The sequence below is a fragment of the Acipenser ruthenus genome, chromosome 2, assembly GCF_902713425.1.
Source record: "Acipenser ruthenus chromosome 2, fAciRut3.2 maternal haplotype, whole genome shotgun sequence".
Taxonomy (NCBI): Eukaryota; Metazoa; Chordata; class Actinopteri; order Acipenseriformes; family Acipenseridae; genus Acipenser; species Acipenser ruthenus.
The window spans coordinates 51,147,021-51,167,018 of NC_081190.1; the positions used below are offsets into that span (position 1 = coordinate 51,147,021).

At 41.6% G+C, this 19,998-nt stretch overlaps 1 protein-coding gene across 2 annotated transcripts in view; it reads right to left on the minus strand.

The window, feature by feature from the left end:
* LOC117409029 (glutamate receptor ionotropic, delta-2) overlaps positions 1-19,998 on the minus strand; it is a 612,251-nt gene that overhangs the window by 208,171 nt on the left and 384,082 nt on the right. For both annotated transcript variants that reach the window (XM_058996844.1, XM_034014543.3), the window contains one exon: positions 4,102-4,263. In XM_058996844.1, the coding sequence (XP_058852827.1) occupies positions 4,102-4,263 (162 nt within the window). The remainder of the gene's footprint in view (positions 1-4,101; positions 4,264-19,998) is intronic.

The following is a 19,998-nucleotide window of genomic DNA, read 5'->3' on the forward strand; positions in this document are numbered from 1 at the left end:
TCTCTGTTTCTAGTTAAAGAGTGGACATTGGCTTTCAGACAGCTATATTTGCAAATGCTAGCAGAGCAACAGAAAAATCGTGCGGGCAGAATATACAGACAGCGTATAACATTCCTTGACTTGTCTACTTAATAAGTCCTTAGTCGATTTATGTTTTGATTAAACATAATAACATTTTGGTTTATTTCCAACTCAAACATTTAATTTATTTGTGGTTTACTTTAAGCAATAGTAATTACCAGTGCTTAATTTGTAAATAAAGAGGTGCCGGGGCGCAAGCAATGACAATAATACCGTTCTTAAGATGCGCACATTCAAAATCATAGCACGTTTATTTGAAAGAGTATTGTACATACTAGTGTTAAATTTTATAATCACATATTCTACATCATATATGCAAAGCATTAGTATGTGCAGAAAAATAAATTAAAGGCAAATGCAGGACAAAAAAAAAAAAAAAAAGCAATATGCCTGTATACACAGGCACGTAACCCACAGGGCAGAGGGGGCAGGTTGTTCCTGTTATTAAGCAGTAGTATAATCAGAAGCAGTGGTATTTAAAATTAACAGAAACAAGTTTTCACTTTAATGAAGAAGGCTACAATATTTGTTTTGATTAAAAACGTGTTGTTTATTGAAATTAATGTTCAGCTTTCATATTGAAGCTTGTTGTGTACTACTCATTCAATCAAACCAAGTAGTGTAGGAATTTGCTGGTATCATTCAAGACGTTTTTCAAATCAAGTAAGATTATTTCATTTGTGTATAAAAACGACAAATCGAGTCGCAGTCCTTCTTTCGCAGCCAGTGTCATCTTTATGGCACGTAAATCGTAAAGTAATTAAATGTCCCTGGCAGTGGACTGTCTCTATTTAGCGCACGCAAGAACTTGCAGAATGGATAAAACTGTGTTGAGAATTGTAAGAAAACGCATTTGAGAGCAAAACATTTAATGACATTTATAACTTTCATAGCTGAAGAGGTGCTGGGGCTATGCGTCTTCATCTTGCAAAAAGTTGCGATGGTTATATACCTCGAGAGAGTTCTTGTTGACTTCCTGTGTTAATTTATGTTAATTTATTCATTTCTGCAGCGCTGCGATAATTGCAGTTTCTCTGCAACTTTTAGATTTCACTCATTTTACGTAAAGCATTTGCAATGCAAGCAAAGTTGCGAGAAAGATGAGAAAATTTGCAAGATTTTGTATATTTTCCACATAGTTTATAACATTACTGTTTTTTTTTTAAATAAATGTGTAGCACTTATTTATGCTTTTGTAATATATATTAAATCTTAAATGTAAGTGCGGTTTTGGCTGCTTTAAAAAACACAATTTGGCTACTTCTTCTTCATCAGCATTTTTACTAAAAAACATTGTTAGCCCGACTCCCCCCTATGAAACTTTAGTACTGTAGTTTGTAATAGAAGTTCCCTTTCAATTTGAAGACAACCACCAATGACATTACATATGGGATATGCCTGCCCTTTGGGTAGGTATCGCTGCGCTCTCTATACCAGAGCTGCCGATAGGCCCCTTCCTGGGATGATGCACTCGGTCGCGCCCACCGAGGGAATATAAAACTGTCATCCTGAGGAAGCCATTTCTCTTTTTCCTTCTCAAGACAGTAAGACCTCTGTGTTGAGCTGAGTGTATTGACAGAAAAGAGCTCCTCGAGTCACACACACATCGAGTTGATTGTATTTCCCTTGCATTCATGCTGAAAGCTGGCTCGCCGCTTTCCTGGAACCAGCGACTTTGAAAAGACAGAGCCTTTTGCCTTTCTGTCTTTCAGCGGCCTCCTCGCTTGCGTGGTAGGCCGCTCTTTGTTATCTGTCTGTCATGTGCGTGCGACTGCCTGTGCAGTCACCCACGAGTGGTTGTCTATTTCTTTCTGAGAGTAGTCTATTTGTTTCTGAGAGTACACAGTTCCTGCATGGGGCTAGGCCTTACCGCATCGCCGGCGTCGAGTAGGCCTCAGTTTCGGCACTTATGGGATGCGTTGCAGCCTTCCTGCAGGTCCCCTGGAACCACGGCAGAACCACGCCGGTCCATTTTCCGGACACAGGCGATGGCTCCTCGCCCTCAAAACTTCCCGGCCTTCCCAGATTTCATGGAGGAGGTACACTCCTCCTGGGATCGTCTGGCCTCAGGTCCTAGCTTGCTAAAGCAGGCCGCACCGTTTGCCTCTCTAGAAGGCGCGGAAAAGCTTGGCCTAGCAGGGTTCCCCCAGTAGACCACCATCGCGGCCCTGGTTAATGCCCCGGCGTGCCCGAACCTTCAATGCAAGGTGACGGAAACGCATCTCAAGCGGGCGTATGCAGCAGAGGTGCAGGCAACTCGCCTGTCAAACACGGTAAGTGTGCTCACGGCTTATATGGTTGGTGTACTGCGCGAGGCCCCGCTCCCTGAGCCAGTGGCCACGGAGCTACATCTCCTGTCCAGCACGCTGTTGCAGATCTCTGGTCTCTAAGGCAAAGCACTTGGCCGGAGCCTGGCTAGCTTGATTGTGGCTCGTAGACAGCTGTGGCTATCACAAGCCAGAGTTCCTGATGCAGATAAGGCCGTGCTGCTAGACGCACCTATATGCCCAGGACATACCTTTGGGCCAGCCATGGAGGAGATCTTACAGAGATCCCACCGGGAATGCGAGGCGTCCCGGCAGGTGGCCGCGTTGCTCCCTTCCCGCGCTTCCGCGTGGGGCAGGTTGAGCCACTGGCGAGCTCCTCAGACGCGGACTGTCACCAGGACAGTTCTAGTCCCCACGGGTCTGCTGGGTGACCTAAGGCATCGCCTACAGGGCACACCAGCAGCAAACAACCGGGCCCATCCAGCAGGCAGAGGGAACACTGGGTGTGGCAAGCCCACACACCAGCGTCACAGGAGGCATTTCCAGGGCCAGCACCCTAAACAGCCACCCCAAACAGCCCTGCCGCAGCCTCAGCAGCCTGAGGAGGGCCTCTGAAGGCTGGCGGCCTCAGATCCCCTTTTCGGCACAACAGCTGCAGTATTGGCGCACTTGCACCTCAGACGCTTCAGTTCCGCTCGGGACCTCCTCCCTTTTGAGACAGACCCAGCCTCCGGTACTTCAGAAGGAAGTGGCCGCCTTGCTGTGCAAGTGAGCCATTTGTCTCATAGACCCCACCTCCCATGGAGAGGTAGTTTCTGTTCCCAAAAAAGATGCCGGCTTTCGCTCCATCCTAGACATGAGGATCCTTAACGGGTTCTTAAAAGAAAGGAGGTTCCAGATGCTGACGCAGGGGCTGAGAGTAATAAACTATCTCGACGACTGGCTGATCTGTTCCGAGTCGCGAGAGGGAGCAGTGGCCCACACGGCGGTCGTGACAGAGCATCTGGCGAGGCTGGACCTCACCATCAACGATGCAAAGAGTCAGCTTACACCGGTCATATCACCTTGTTTTCTTTCAAGGTTCTGTAACACTGTCATTACATTCACTTTTTTGTTTCTTACTGGTAGTAGGAGCTGTAAGGTCACTTTCTGCCTTTTATTGCTCAGCACTTATTGGTAAACTAATGTCTCAAGCTCAATATGCACGAGAACAGTGTAACACTCAAAATTGTCATAAAAATGATTAATGTTAATATCTAACACTGAAAATATTAAGTCCATTCAGGATCTCAAACTATTTAAGAAATGTGACCCATTAAAAAAGCGACTATTACTCTAACCGTAATGATTAAGGGCCTTTTCCCAGACTACAGTGTGATACTACAAAAATAAATATGAGTTAAAGAGTGTTAACATCATAGAAGAGACTTAGCCGTAGCTTTCTTCAATATTTGATCTCATGAAATACACATTCTAGAATCATTTAATTTCATAATGCTTACCTGAGGCTTTATGTAAGCTGTAATTCTATTTAATGTTCACTTGGCGAATACTGATATGGAGATTTTGCTCTTATTTATTCATGATTAAATATCTGACTGCGTAGTTAAGTATTAGCTTGGACATGGTTAATTTAATTCAAGTAAACCTTTCTTTTTTAGCTAAAGCCTGGATTCTCCAATTTGTTTCTCCCTTGGCACATTGTGTTTCAAAAGGAAAAACTAAATGATTCAGAGACATAAATGAAAAGTACCTTCTTGACAGTGTCTAACATCGAACGTCCTCCTTGCCATGGTTTGGAATTCTTCCGGATACAACTCAGGCTTGCCATGCTGTGCCATTTCCGATCCTCCAGCTTTTTATGGAAGGCATTGGCCAACAGCAGCACTGTGTCATAGATGTATCGGTTTGTAATCTAAAAGGATGCAAGTAAAAAAAGAGAATTGAATCAAACTGACTTGTATGTATAATTCCCATATTTGTCTTTCCTTAATGAGAAAACTTGTATTTCAATATAATGTATCTGAGCTTTCTTCTTCTAAAATAAAAGGAATAATAGCAACACAACATCTTTCAAATCTGGAAATAAACTTAAGAGGACAATTTTTTTTACAGAACATGTTGGGCACAACTGTTGGTCTGTGCTTGGTACAGGTCTTGTACTGGATCACAAGGAGTGTTTAGGTCAGTATTGAGATGCTTGCAGAGCTGAGAGGGGATGCTTTCCTGGCCCTATTGGCACCATGCAAGACTCGTACTAGCCTACAGATGCCTTAACCAGACTGCACCCAGCTACCTCCAGACCCTCATCTCTCCCTTCACCCCCACTCGACCTCTCCGCTCCTCCTGCACTAGAAGACTGGCTCTACCTCCTCTACGCTCCCCTGCCTCCAGAGCCCGCTCATTCTCCACCCTCACCCCACAGTGGTGGAATGACCTTCCTACAGATGTCAGGAGTGCCCAGTCCCTGACAACCTTCCGGCGCCTCCTCAAGACTCACCTCTTCAGACAGCACCTGTAGAACTCCTATTTTTTCCCTCTGGACACTTATCACTCTTCCTAAATGCGCTTTACTTGCTCTTATCTGCCCCCTATTTTACTGCATTTAATCCTGTACTTTAGAGTACTGTAATCTGTCACAAGTGTTATTTAATCTGTAGTATTTTGTATTTAATTATATCCTGATGTAACTGACACTGTTATCTGCTCTGTTATTGAATCGTATTTTGTCATATACTTGTACTTGCTAGAACCAAAGTCATTGTATTTTTATCTTGCTCTTAATTGTATTATTACTTGTACTGTGATTCTTGAAATGTATTTTTGTTTACGACTGTAAGTCGCCCTGGATAAGGGCGTCTGCTAAAAATGAAATAATAATAATAATAATAATAATAATAATGCCTGGCTCTAGCTCGTGCCAATGTTCCTTACCCTTTATGAGTACTAAATTCACAAACACAATGCAAAACATAAATCTAAAAACAAACTGATTTTGCACTAGCTTCCAAATTGGGCGTAGAATGTAAATGTAAGGGTTCATATGTGGAACAAGTTGTTTTTTACTACAGTAGTTTTGTAGTAAACTGCATATAAGGAAAGAAATAGTGATACTGTACTAACAACATCAAATTATTAAACCAAAAAAAATCCATTGTCAAAAAAATTGTTTATAATTTGTAGGCAATTGTATATAGTGTATTGTGCTCAAATCACATACTGTGATACAGAAATAGTGATACTGTACTAACAACATCAAATTATTAAACCAAAAAAAATCCATCGTCAAAAAAATTGTTTATAATTTGTAGGCAATTGTATATAGTGTATTGTGCTCAAATCACATACTGTGATAAAGAATAGCCCAGCAAGAGAAACCTGTCAAGTAGACAGAGCATTGCTTACGTGACCAAAAAAAATCTGGTAGCAACAACACGCTGTGTATAATACACAAGACTGAGCAATCATTGTTTGTAAAATGTGTACCTCCTTGTATACTACCCAATCAAAAACACCATAGTATACTATACAAAATGCTTTAATCCCAGAATACTATTATCTCATATAACCAATAGGCCTATATACTGCAGAATGTTATACTGTCATACTTCATTATGACAATGAAGGTATCCGATTATTATCCATATCTTGCATTCTGCTGATTTTCATATTATCTGCTAAACACGTTAGGATTCTTTTACTTGGAGATTGAAATAAACATGTTGACATTGAATCTGATCTAAAGACTAGCATTTTTAAGGCTTTTAGATTCTCTTGATTATATTCAGCATGTTACAGGACCTGCTCACAGTCGTGGTCACAACTTAGACTTAGTCATTTCTTGGGGCTTTGTTGTTCATAATTTGTCAGCAGTAGACTGTTTCTGATCATTTGTGCATTCTTTTTGAGGCGATATTGCCATTACCCAATAAGAGTGTGGCACATACTATTAAAACTTGCTGAATAAATTCTTCAGCCGCAGTAATTGTTTCCGATTTAGCGAGACTATCACCCCTCACTGCTACCCACTCTCTGTCTACTGATGAGTTAGTTGACAGATATAACCACTTTTACAAGTACGTTTGATATTGTTACCCCAGTTAAAACCCAAACAGTCTTTTCTAAGCAAACTGCACCATGGGTTAACAGTGCCCTATACAAAATGAAAAGGGAATGTTGCATCGGTGGATTAACCAATCACATCCAAGTGGTGACAACACGTGCTTGACAGGAAGAATCATGAATGGCAAACTGTTGTCTACGGAGGTGTCCTAGCACCCTGAAGTGTTTGATCCTTCCCATATTTCTTACAAGGACAGTCGGGTCAGTATTTTATACATCGTTCCTGATATGCATCTCCTTTCTGTAGCCTATTTAGTAAATGGTAAACATAAATCACTATTCTCCCACACTATCAAATTATACTGTTATACACTTTTTACGCATTTATCTCTCTCTCTCTCTCTCTCTCTCTCTCTCTATATATATATATATATATATATATATACACTGTATATATATTTATAACTTCAGTGATACTTAACTACTTGTTGTCAGCAACATATTGTATGTTTCTTTGCCAAGTTGATCACTCGTTTCATACAACAGCATATAGATGACAGAAAAACAACTTTGATAAACAAACCAATGTTTACATTTAGTAGATTACACTATGTAACACAATTTTTGTTCCTGGGTAGTAAGTGTTATTTCCTAATTGCTTATGCCTCAAAAATATAGAAAATGGCTATTATTCCCCACAAACTTTGCTTTTGTGACCAGGACAGTGATATTTTGAAATGTACCTATTTCCAATGAGAAAACGGGCGAATTTGTGTCTTTTCGTTCACATAAAGTCAGAAAAAAACAACATATGAATCCAAATTAACATGTATTTATACTAAAGTAATACAAAAATGACTACAAAAGATTTAGAAGTGAGTAGTTTTTCGAGATTTACGATTATACTGTAAATCACTTTCACGAATCAGCCCCCAAATGTAGTCTCCCATCATGTTCTCGTTATACTGTCCTTGGTAGCGGCGTTCAAAGTCCAGTATATCCTGGTGGAAGCGCTCGCCTTGCTCCTCCGAGTACGCTCCCATGTTCTCCTTGAATTTATCAAGATGAGCATCAAGGATATGGACTTTGAGGGACATCCTACAGCCCATCGTGCCATAGTTCTTCACCAGAGTCTCAACCAGCTCCACATAGTTTTCGGCCTTGTGATTGCCCAGGAAGCCCGAACCACTGCGACAAAGCTGTTCCAAGTCGCTTTCTCCTTACTAGTGAGCTTCTTGGGGAATTCATTGCACTCCAGGATCTTCTTTATCTGTGGTCCGACCAAGACACCGGCTTTGTCCTTTGCCTCAGACAGCTTAGGGAAGAAGTCTTGAAGGTACTTGAAGGCTGCCGACTCCTTATCTAGAGCTCTGACAAATTGTTTCATAAGGCCCAATTTGATGTGCAGTGGTGGCATCAGCACCTTCCAGGGGTCCACCAGTGACTCCCACTTGACGTTGTTCCTCCCCACAGAGAACTCGGTCCGCTGTGGCCAGTCCCGCCTGTGGTAGTGCGCCTTGGTGTCCCTGCTGTCCCAAAGGCAAAGATAGCAGGAAAACTTGGTAAAACCGCCTTGGAGACCCATCAGGAATGCCACCATTTTGAAGTCTCCTGTGACCTCCCAGCCGTACTCATCATACTTCAAGGCGTCCAGCAAGGTCTTGATGCTGTTGTAATCCTCTTTGAGGTGCACCGAGTGAGCCAGGGGAAGAGACGGGTACTTGTTACCATTATGGAGCAGCACGGCTTTGAGGCTCCTGGATGAGCTGTCAATGAAGAGGCGCCACTCATTCTGGTTACAGGCGATTCCGATTGCCTCGAACAGACTGGTCACATTGTGGCAGAAGCAGAGCCCATCTTGATGGGTGAACAAGCTGGAAAAAGGTTGGTGATGCTTCCTCTGATCTGCGACTTGCACACTTTCATCCAACAAGTTCCACTGCTTGAGCCTAGACGTCAAAAACTCGGCATTGGACTTGGTGAGACCAAGATCTCTAATCAAGTCGTTGAGGTCTTTTTGGTTGGGGTAGTATGGGTTTCTCTCCTCAGCTCCACCTCTGAAATTGTCATCTGGATCTACAACGTCTTCCTCGCTCTCTGACTTGCTGCTCTCTTCTAAAGACGGCTGCTCTCTCTCCGGAGGAGTGGGTACGGGGAGCTCATGGCAGTGTGGCACCGGGGCGATGGATGAAGGAAGGTCCGGATACGTGATAGCAGGTGCATTCTTGCCAGTCCGACGTTTGGAAGGGTCCACCATGCAGAAGTAGCAGTTGCTTGAGTGGTCAGTGGGTTCCCGCCAAATTCTTGGGATAGCGAACTTCATGGCTCTCTTTTCCCCTCTGTACCATCCTACAAAAATACATTTATTTCACCCATGACTAATGTGTAAGAGATTCTCGCAACATTTTTCATATATGATATATTTTTTCAATAACATTGAAAATTGCAGGACTCACACATCTTAGCAGATGCTTCCACGGAGTACTTTTTCGCTCTTGTCTTGATAAATTGGCCGCAGACATAGCAAAATGTGTCTGCCGGATGCTTGCAGCCTCTTGATGCCATCTCAGAAAAATGCAGATATGTATCCACTTAGGCAGCTGGAACTAAACTGAACTGGTGGGCTTAAGGCCCCTGTATTTATACTACTATTTATATTACTGGAAAGTTCTAGAAAGTTCTAGAAGTTACTCCAAGTTTACTCAGCACTGAATCTATCTGGAATGTTCTGGAAAATAGGTACATTTCAAAATATCACTGTCCTGGTCACAAAAGCAAAGTTTGTGGGGAATAATAGCCATTTTCTATACTTTTGAGGCATAAGCAATTAGGAAATAACACTTACTACCCACGAACCAAAAAAAAAAAAATAATAATAATTGTTACACGGTGTTATATGAGGGCCATATACTGTAGCTATGTAACCAAAAGTTTTGCATCACCTATAGAAATTTGAATCAAACCTGCTGAATAATGTTATGTTAACATATCGAATTACATATCGCTTTGTAGTTTTCCATATACGTAATGAAAAATTGACAAATGTAAAAATGTGACATTCCGAAATCTAACATGAAATACTGTACTACTATTGTGGATTCCGGTAGATTACATGATGTTAAATAAAATATCTAAATTATGTTCATATAGCTTTTTTTATTTTTATATTGTCTCAATCCTAAAATTCTATGTGATGCAAAACTTTTGGCCATATCTGTACATAATATTCAAAGTACATAGTCTACTGTGTGGTACTGACAACAACCGTTCCATTTTTCTACAATATTGTAGCAGAAAGTCAGTCACGTAATGCATGTGTGCCCGGTTGGGGACAAGTGGTATCGCACCACAAAAATGCCCAGTGGTGCCGCTCTGCGTATGTGTGTTCCAGCCTTTAGATTGTACTGTTTTGAGTCATTTCAGACCCATTTCTAACGTGTCATTCTTAGCTAAGGTGCTTGTCAAACAACAACATGTTTCTGCATAGTAGCAATGTCCTTGAAAAAATTCAGTCAGGGTTTATATCTGCTCATAGTACAGAGACTGCCCTTGTCAGAGTGGTGAATGACTTACTGATGAGTTCATAACTCTATATCCATTGTGGTTCTTTTAGACCTTAGAGTTGCATTTGATACTGTGTATCATGACATTTTCATTGATCATCTTAAAAGCCATTGGCCTCACTGGAACTGTTCTAAAGTGGTTTAAGTCATATCTAACTAACAGACAGTACTTCGTTCTCTTCTGTATCAGGATTATCTACTATTACTCGTGTCCCACAGGGCTCTATTCTTGGTCCCATATTATTTTCTTTGTATACGCTACCACTGGGTGAGATCATTCATAAACACAGTGAATTTTCACTGTTATGCTGACAACACATAACTTTATATTTCTGTAAAACCAGATGGTGTCAGTGCTATTTCAGCCATACTAGAGTGTCTTGCTGATATCAAAAGTTGGATGTCTTGCAATTGAACATTGATAAGACAGACATTTTGTTGTTAGGTTCTCAGCAACTAAATCTTGCAAATTCCTTAAAAATAGATTTGGGCAACCTGACCTCTAATATAAAATCTGATGTGAGAAATTTGTGGGTTATATTTGATTCTGATTTGAGTTTTGAGGCTCATATTTAAAGTTACAAAAGTGTATTTTTATCATCTACGAAACATTGCTAAAATTAGGTATTTTCTTTTTCTGTCTGATGCTGAGAAGTTAATTCGTGCTTTTGTTTCATCTTGGGTCTAGACTATTGCAATGCTTTATTTGCTGGGCTTTTACATCATGCTTTATCACAGTTACCTCGCTGCACTGGCTTGAAGTGTGTTTTAGAATTGATTTAAAAATCTTCACATATAAGGACTGATGTAAGGACATGTGCAAAGTGATTTGCGGCTGAAAAACACCCACATTGCTGCCAAAATCTGTGTTTTGCACATGCAGTTTAGTGGGACTTTAATGGCTGCTAAAAATGCAGTGTATGCAAAGAACAGTTTTCACTGGCCGCTGCCCGATGCCCAGGCGGTGCTCACTGGGACCCTCATTATCATGATTGCAGCTCAATATTTGTGCATGGTGAGTAATTTGCATTGCTCTTAAACTTGCATAGGCCACAGTGCAAAATAATTTCCTGGCCACTAGGCAATTCAGATTTTGCAGCCGCAATTGTTTGCACAATGCCTATCCTTACATCAGCCCCATAAAACACTAAATGGCATGACACCGGATTACCTATGGGAGATCCTGTGCCCATGTAAACCTCAAGTCAGCTAAAGGAGAGGAGAAAGTGCATTTGGTTATAATGCTCCCAGATTGTGGAACTCATTGTCCTTTTCTATTTGAGATGCTCACTTTCTTGGTCATAACAAATATACAAGATTATTCACATTACAAGTAGTGCTATCAGCACTTTAAAATTTGACTGGTTGCATGTAGGGATTATGCACAGTACAATATGAACTGTAAATAAAGGTATCATACAATACACACTAATCCAACTATAATTTGTGAACTCAGTTTGGGATGTCAGTAGACTGGATGCAGAGACTCTCACATCACAGTGTGATATTTCTTCATTCCTGTATTTATTCAACAGCTAACTTTCTATAAACAATCCCTCAAGCTAAGCCAAACAACAAGGAGAAATTGACCTGCACAGCATTTCAGAAAATCTTTCAAAGGTATCAACCTCCCTCCAGCCTCTACCTCCAGTGCAGTTATATCAGCAGCTTCATAACCACAACATTTCTCTTAGGAAGAATGCTATAAAATGTTACCCTATGGAATAACAACAATTGAATAATCATCTTTCAATAATAAACTCTATGAATCTCTTCAATCAGGCATTAGATTGCTACATAGTACTGAAACAGCCCTTGTCAAGGTTGTAAATGATCTTTTAATGGCTTCTGACTCAGGTGCTCTTTCTATATTAGTTTTACTGGACCTTAGTGCCGCTTTTGATACCGTAAACCATAACATTCTACTTGCTCGGTTAGAGAGCCTATTTGGCATTTCTGTCCTAAGCTGGTTTAGCTCTTATTTCTCTGAAAGAAAGCATTTTGTCTCTCTGGGTGGTTTTAGGTCCATTACTGGGATGGTTTCCTCGGGTGTTCCCCAGGGCTCCATATTGGGGTGTCTTTTATTTAGTATATATATGTTCCCACTTGGTCAAATTCTTAGACATCATGGCATGAATTTTGTCTCTACGCTGATGACACTCAGATTTACTAAACCTGACATTGAAGTGGCTGTTTCCTTGCTTACTAATTGTACAACTGATATTAAACTTTAAACTTTGGATGCACACATTTATTTGCAATTGAACTATGATAAAACTGAGGTCACGTTACTAGGTTCTCCGCAGCAAATCCTTAAATCTAATACTTTAAGCATGCCTATCGATGGTGTACAGATGGTGTTTTGCTCTAAAATGAAAAATTTGGAGGTCATTTTTGACCCTAGCTTAACTTTTGAGCCTCATGTATGAATATCACCAAGATGACCTTTTTTCATTTTAGGAATATCACCCGGCTATGCCCTGTTCTCTCTATGCCTGTTGTGGAGAAACTGGCCCATGACTTTGTCTCATCCAGACTTGACTACTGTAATGCCCTGCTTGCTGGGGTTTCCAAGAACACCCTAAACAAACTGCAGTATGTTCAGAACTCAGCAGCCAGGGTTTTGACTAGGTCTCGATTGGTGATCAGATTAATCCTGTTCTGGAATCCTTACGTTGGCTTCCTGTTAAGTTTCACATTGATTTTAAAATCTTGCTGTTGACTTTTAAGGCCTTGAAGGGTGTGTCCCCCCCTTACATAACTGAACTTTTGTCTATTTATACCCCTAGACGCAATTTGCAGTCCACTGATTTGGACTCTTATGTGTCCCCACGACCAGATTACAAACTGTGGGTGATTGGGCCTTCTCTTCCTATGCGCCTAGGTTGTGGAATGCCCTTCCCAAAGAAATTAGGGACTGAATCCTTGGGTGTTTTTAAATCTCACCTTAAAGGGTACATAAGGACCTTTTTAACTTATTGTGTTACATGTTCCCATGTGTTGCTACAACTGTTTATGTAAGGTGTGTGTATTGTTTTAATTTTTAATTTTTAATTTTACATTTTGACCACTTTTTTAAACTTTTAAAACACACACCTTACTGTGACGGAAATATAATGAGTTCTGGTTGTAAATCTCCCTCTCGACCTGTGAGGGCACTAAGCACTAGCGAAAGGGAAAGGCTTTGGACAGGTTGGCCTGACAGTTCATTCCCTGGGTCGGGAGGTCAATCAGCCTCGAAAAAGACAAGACTCCATTGCAGGAATGTATTGACCTGGAAGGTAAACGAGGTAGCAGCTGCAGGCAATAGAGTCAGCTGCAATCGTTTACCAAGGGGTCATGCATAATCGTATAAAAGGGGCCAGAGAATTGTAAATCTTTTCCTTCGCTTTTGGTTTCCAAATAGACCCGGAAGGACCCGTGCACTGTCTATTAAGAGTATCGTGAGTGTTTGTTTTGTTTGTCTTGTCTATAATTGTCACTTGTTTGTTTATAGACGGCTAACACGTTCCGGAGCTGTCACTAAGAGCCAGCACTGAACCCGGAACAGCACTGCACTATTTGTCACTCTTTAAACTCACCCACCACGAGCACTACAGCACGCACTCAGGACTGGTGACCGTAGTTGTATACTATTGTTTAGGGCTGCAATCCCTGTTACTGTTCTCTGGGTTTTACGCATCGCTGTGTATAACCAGAGTTTATTATTTGGTCATCAGACCTGGATTATAACGAAAATAAAACGTCTATTTTCCATACCGGATTACAAATCTCTGTCTGTTTATTCCTGCACCTGTACATAATCAGCAACCACTTTGCCACGCTTACGTAAACAGTTGTAGCAACTGTTACAAAATAAAAAGGTCCTTAGGTACCCTTTAAAACTTATTTGTTTAAACTACCTTTTTTTTAGATTTAATGTTTTGATATTTTTCATATTATTTATTTTTATTTTGTGTTCTTATGTACAGCACTTTGTGATGATTTGTCATGAAAGGCACTTTATAAAATTAAGATTTGCACCCTGATTTGCATACAGGGATGGAGCCAAGGGTATAAGAAGGGGCTATGCCTGGCATTATGTTGGTTGCCATTCTGAATAAATGTTCCTGTATCCTGTATTGCTGTTCAGAGCGTCCAAAATAAAAGGAAAGGATTTGGAATAAGAACAAGAGTCTCTCTGTTTTCTGCCTCTTGGGCAAAACGCTACATTGACTGGGGCTTGAGCCCGACAGCATTTAGCAAGAGCTGATAGGAGACGGAGAGATGGGTGACTGGATCTGCTGGATCCCCGACATATCTCTGATCTGGTGGGATGGCGGCTGGGAGGACCTCCTCTGTGACCTCGAGTTCGGGGGATGGTACCTTGTTTGCGGGGAGTTCAGGCACAGGGTGGAGTGCTGCCCCTTCCGAGAGGGAGAAGAGCTGCCTGCTTGAAAGCGAAAGAGGAGGTGTGGCTGTTCCCAGAAGCAAGCAAGTGAACTGGTGCCATCTCTAGCATTGGAGAGGGAGGTGCTGCACACCCAACTGCCGGAGCGGGAGGCGCTGCCCGCCCGAGTACTGGAGAGGAAGGTGCTGCCCACCCAAGGGCTGGAGAGAGAGGTGCCACCGCCACTGGAGTGCCCTGTGACACCGCCAGCGTTGCCACTGCCGGAGGGCCCTGCGCTACTGCCAGCGCAGTCACTGCTGGAGTGCTCCGCACTGCTGCTAGGGTGGCCACAGCTGGTGTGCCCCTCACTACTGTCTGCATTGCCGCTGCCCACACTGCCCCTGCTGTTGTGCCCCGCACCACTGTCTGCATTGCCGCTGCCCACATTGCCCCTGCTGTTGTGCCCCGCACCACTGTCTGCATTGCCGCTGCCCACATTGCCCCTGCTGTTGTGCCCCGCACCACTGTCTACATTGCCGCTGCCCACATTGCCCCTGCTGGTGCCCCGCACCACTGTTGGCGCAACTGAGGGGTTGGTGTTTTAGTGGGGGAGGTGGTCGATTGCGGCCATGTGTTGTGTTGTGCCCTGCGGACCTTTTGGGGACAAGGTGCGGGCAATGTAACGAGCTGTGCATTTGTATTTTGTACGGAAATCCCCACTGTTTCTACAGTAATTCCCATACTGTAATTCCTGCTGTAATTGTGTTCCCCCACAGGCAGCACTAGTTTTTGTTACTAATGAATACAAATATTTTTTCCTCAATATTCCATAAGTAATACGGTTTGCTCAGAATTTCATGTGTGCTCTGGTAGCCTTCAGGCTTCAATATCCCAGCAGTGGACTATGTCGCGTCCTGTGTATTTCCAATAGCGAACATGGTTTGTAAAAAACCACCCACTTTTAAATAAATAAAAGTATCAGTGTGAGTTTCAGTACCGCTAGATCCTAAAATGTATTTGGAAAAAAATAAAATAATAATAATAATAAAATGTAATAATTACAAATATCTAGTAGTTAACACGTGTTAATGGTGGTCGTGTTATTTGTTCAGTGACTTGTGCACAGTGTGTTTGAAGTGTATTCAAAGCCAGCATCCTGTGTTGTTACTGTGGTATATGCTGAAATAACACTGTGAAAGTAAGACTGCATCCAGGTGTTTGATTTCTTTAACTTGTCATTCAAACTGGAGACTAGTTACTATTGTGGTTACTGTATCGCCGCTGACAGCAAAGACTATTCCTTTTTTTTCTTTTTTTTTTTTTTACTTTATTTGCTACACTGAATTTAAATGGATAGATTGAACGTATAGTACAGCGAGGAAGCAGACTTAATCTACATTGACAGACACCATTGAGAAGGCATGCATTCGAACAGAGATTTTCTTTCATCAAGCAGAAGAAAAGGTAAAATACATGAATACTTATTCATGGATTGGTTTGGAACAGTGATTAAACATAGTTTAAAAGATAACTTTCAAGGTCCTTAACCAGTGATTAAGGACCTTGTATTGCTCAATCAGGTTAAAGGAAATCTCTGATCCATTTTCTAATGATCTAATAATAACTGTTTTTATATTCACTAAAACGCTATGGTGCAGAAATATGTAAGTCACACTGATTTTTGTTAGGTATAGTTGCCTCAAAGTCACGAAGTGGACTAGTGTTGGATCTACGAATGCTACTGAATCCCCCCAGTGGGACAGATCAAGATCCAGAAAGTCACTGTGCTGAGTTCTCATTATAAGTTAAAGTACTCAGACTGCTTCTAGCTAATGCTACTGGAGCTTAGTTCTACAGCTGAGGCACTGAAGTATCATCATGTTGAGCTACTGTGCCAGTTTTACACTCATTTAAATTCATACAATCAAAATATATCAAAACCTGTCAGAACTGGAAGAGTTACGCTCAATCTCACTGGAGATCACATCAATCACAGCGATAGAAGATAAAGCTCATTTATAATGCAGATTGTTTACATGGTCAAGTTCAGGGTAAATTAAGGGTGACTTGGTTACATAATTATTCCTTTGCAATGACAATTACATTTATTTCTGTGCTTCTTTTGGCTTAGGAAATGGGTTTCAAAAGCTAATATGACTCCTATATGTACCAAAAATAGCAAACCACAGAAGAACGTGGAGGCAAAATATGAATGGGTCATTGCAGTAGTTCACCCACTCTTATGCAGTCCATATGGGAATTAAACTCATGATGAGAATACGCCATGTTTTTTTTTTTTTTTTTGCAATGGTTTGGTGAAGAAATCCTCTGGGTTATTTTTTGTGACTGTAATACAGAAAAAAATTATATGAACATAATTTAGATATTGTATTTTACATGATGTAATCAAAGAAAGTACAAAATGATAATGCAAACATCTACCGGATACAATAGTAGTACACTATTTCATGTTAGATTTTGAAATATCAAATGTTACAATTGTTGTCAGTTTTTCGCTAAGTATATTGTAGCAATCTCAGTTAACGCAGGCAGGCGCATCACAGAGCCAGCTCTATTGTACAGCGGTATCAGCGCTATGCTTTAGTGTGAGAGGTCTCGGGTTCGTGCCCGCCCTCTGCCTGTGTGTGGATTGCCTGCCTTGTGTGATGCGCCTGCCTGCTTAACCGAGATCACTACAATATGGGAAACTACAAAGGGGTATGTAATTCACCATGTTACCGTCACATTATTCAGCAGTTTTCATTCGACTTTATGAAGCAAAATTACTTAATTCTATAGGGTGTGAAGTAAAACTTTTGGCCATAGCTGTTGTTAATGTGACTTTAATGTGATGGTAAGTTCTAGAAGTTTGTATTGGGATACTGTATTTATCTTTCAATGCTCTAAGAGAAAAAAAAAAGAATAAATTTGGTGACCACTTATTTTTATTTCTGTGTTAAATGTATTGTAGAAGTATAGTCAGTACTCAGATATACGTCAGTCTTTTTTACTACCCTTGTATTAAGAAACAAATCAATCCCTATTTTATATATAATTAATGCACTTACCGTCACCAGTGATTTCTGTCACTGGGGGGCTGCAGTGGGGTTGATCAATTTAAGTTTCTCCGAATAGTTTTATTTCAAAATGTCATTTTTAACATGTTTTAAGCCGACAGGTATCACTTAAAACACAAAGAAGCCTGTTAAAAACCTTTAATTGTCTGATGACATTTCCTGCCTATTCCATTATGAGTATGCTGAGTATTTGTGAAAATGCGGGGAAGCTCACGGGTGATGTAGTGGGCTTCATTTATGGCACACAGTCAAACGATAGGAGATTTAACATATTTCATCACCTTTAATTGTAATAGTTTAATATTATTATTATTATTATTATTATTTATTTCTTAGCAGACGCCCTTATCCCGGGTGACTTACAGTCGTGAACAAAAATACATTTCAGAAGTAGAAAGGGACTGAAAAAAATAGTATCTATTAATCACGGCACACTAATGATCTAAGCAGAAACTGCAATAGGAAAAAAATATACAGAACAAATACCATGTCATATTAAATGGTAATATATATATATATATATATATATATATATATATATATATATATATATATATATATATATATATATATATTGAAAAAAATGTATTCTATGAAGTAACCATTTAATAAATAGAAATATTGAGATAAGTAATGTTTTCATAAAGGAAGGGCCTGGTTTGCAGACTGGACACTGGAGGATAGCATAGAGATAGAGAGAGAGATAGAGCAAGATGGAAAGTGGAAATTAAAGAGAGAAGATGCAGTTTCTTAGGCAGAAAAGGCACTAGATTTACAGCAGTAATCAGTAATAAAATAGGAATTTTATATTACTGAATTCCTACTGTCCAAGAAAAAGTTTCTGAAGGTAAAAGATTCCACTCTGAGTATCACCATGATATTAGATCAAACGCTGCCAAAGTAAAAATAGAGCTTCCCCGTAGCTTATAAGTTATTCACAATATTTCCATACTGTCCCAGTTTAAGGACATCTGGTCACCTTATATATACCAGATTCTGCTGAGGCCATGCCCCGTTTTGAACGACCCCCCCCCCCCCCCCCCAACTTTTAGCTTAAGTAAAATTTTCACCATTCATTTCTGTTTTTTACTAACGCTGTGGCAAAGTGCCCCGCCCCTGTGTGCATTTGTGTGATCTGTGTTGTATGTTGCGTGCGTGTGTGTGTTAATGTTGGTGTATAGATTGGTACACGGGATATAAACGGGTCTGTGTTTCACGTATATTTAAAGTGTAGATTTGTATTTAGGCACGAGGAGAGCACAAATCACTTCACGTGCTGGTTAAATGTAATATGTGAGCACGGGGTTGCACAGAATTAATTCACGTGCTGGGATTCAAGTAAATGATTAATTAGTAATTGAATCCCAGCACAACAGTATATATAGATGCACATTTTCACTCAGTGGTGGTTAGGTGTTCAGAGAGTGGAGAACGGGAGAGAGAGAGGAGAGTTAAATCGTTAAGTATAAATATAATAAGTGTATTCTCACCGTGTTTGTTCGTCTCCGTTTCACCTGTGTGTTAGTGTCTAGTCGTTTTGTCTGTCTGTTTATTTTGGCGTCAAGTGCCGTGTCCTGTTTTTGTACTGTTAAACCTTTTTATTTTGTTAATAAACGCTGAGTGCAGCCATTGCACTCAGCTCATCATCACAACCACTGTCTTTGTTTGAATTCCTTCCTGCTTCCGGTCTGACGCCACCCACTCTGGCCGTCTTTGTGACACGTGGTGTCATCGTGGGATAACAGCGCCTCCAAGCGTCAGACCAGGAGAGGGGGTTTTGTGTTTTAAAAAAAAAAAAAAAAAAAAAAAAAAAAAAAAACCACAGGACTGGTTTCAAAAAAAAAAAAAGTGAAAATGGAAGGCTGGAGAGACGGCTGCCGGGACCTGGAGGACCTCCTCGGGGGCCTCGAGGACCAAGGCTGGTGCATGGCCTGTGGAGTCTACGGACACACGGTGGCGATCTGCCCCTTCCAAGGTGAGGAGGAGGAGGAACCGGATAAAGAGGTGAAGGACAGGGAGGAGGAGTGCTGCCTAAGGGCCAGGCATCCACGGCGATGTAACAAGCCATCGCCGGGGTGCCTCCTCTGCGACCAGGATCACCTGTTCGCCCACTGTCCCTTCCGCAGCTATGGGGAGGAGCCTGAGCGTCCACAGACCAAGCGGGAGGAGCCTGAGCGTCCACAGCCCAAATGGGAGGAGCCCGAACGTCCTACGCCTGAGTGGGAGGAGCCCGAACGTCCTACGCCTGAGTGGGAGGAGCCCGAACGTCCTACGCCTGAGTGGGAGGAGCCCGAACGTCCTACGCCTGAGTGGGAGGAGCCCGAACGTCCTACGCCTGAGTGGGGGGAGCCCGAACGTCCACAGCCCAAGAGGGGGGAGTCGGTGCGTCCACAGCCCAAAAGGGAGGAGTCGGTGCGTCCACAGCCCAAAAGGGAGGAGTCGGTGCGTCCACAGCCCAAAAGGGAGGAGTCGGTGCGTCCACAGCCCAAAGGGAGGCAAGTCGGGGCTTCCACAGCCCTGGGACCCAAGCCACCAGCAGAGGGAAAATGCCTGCTGGTTCAGCCCCAAGGGCCGGAAGG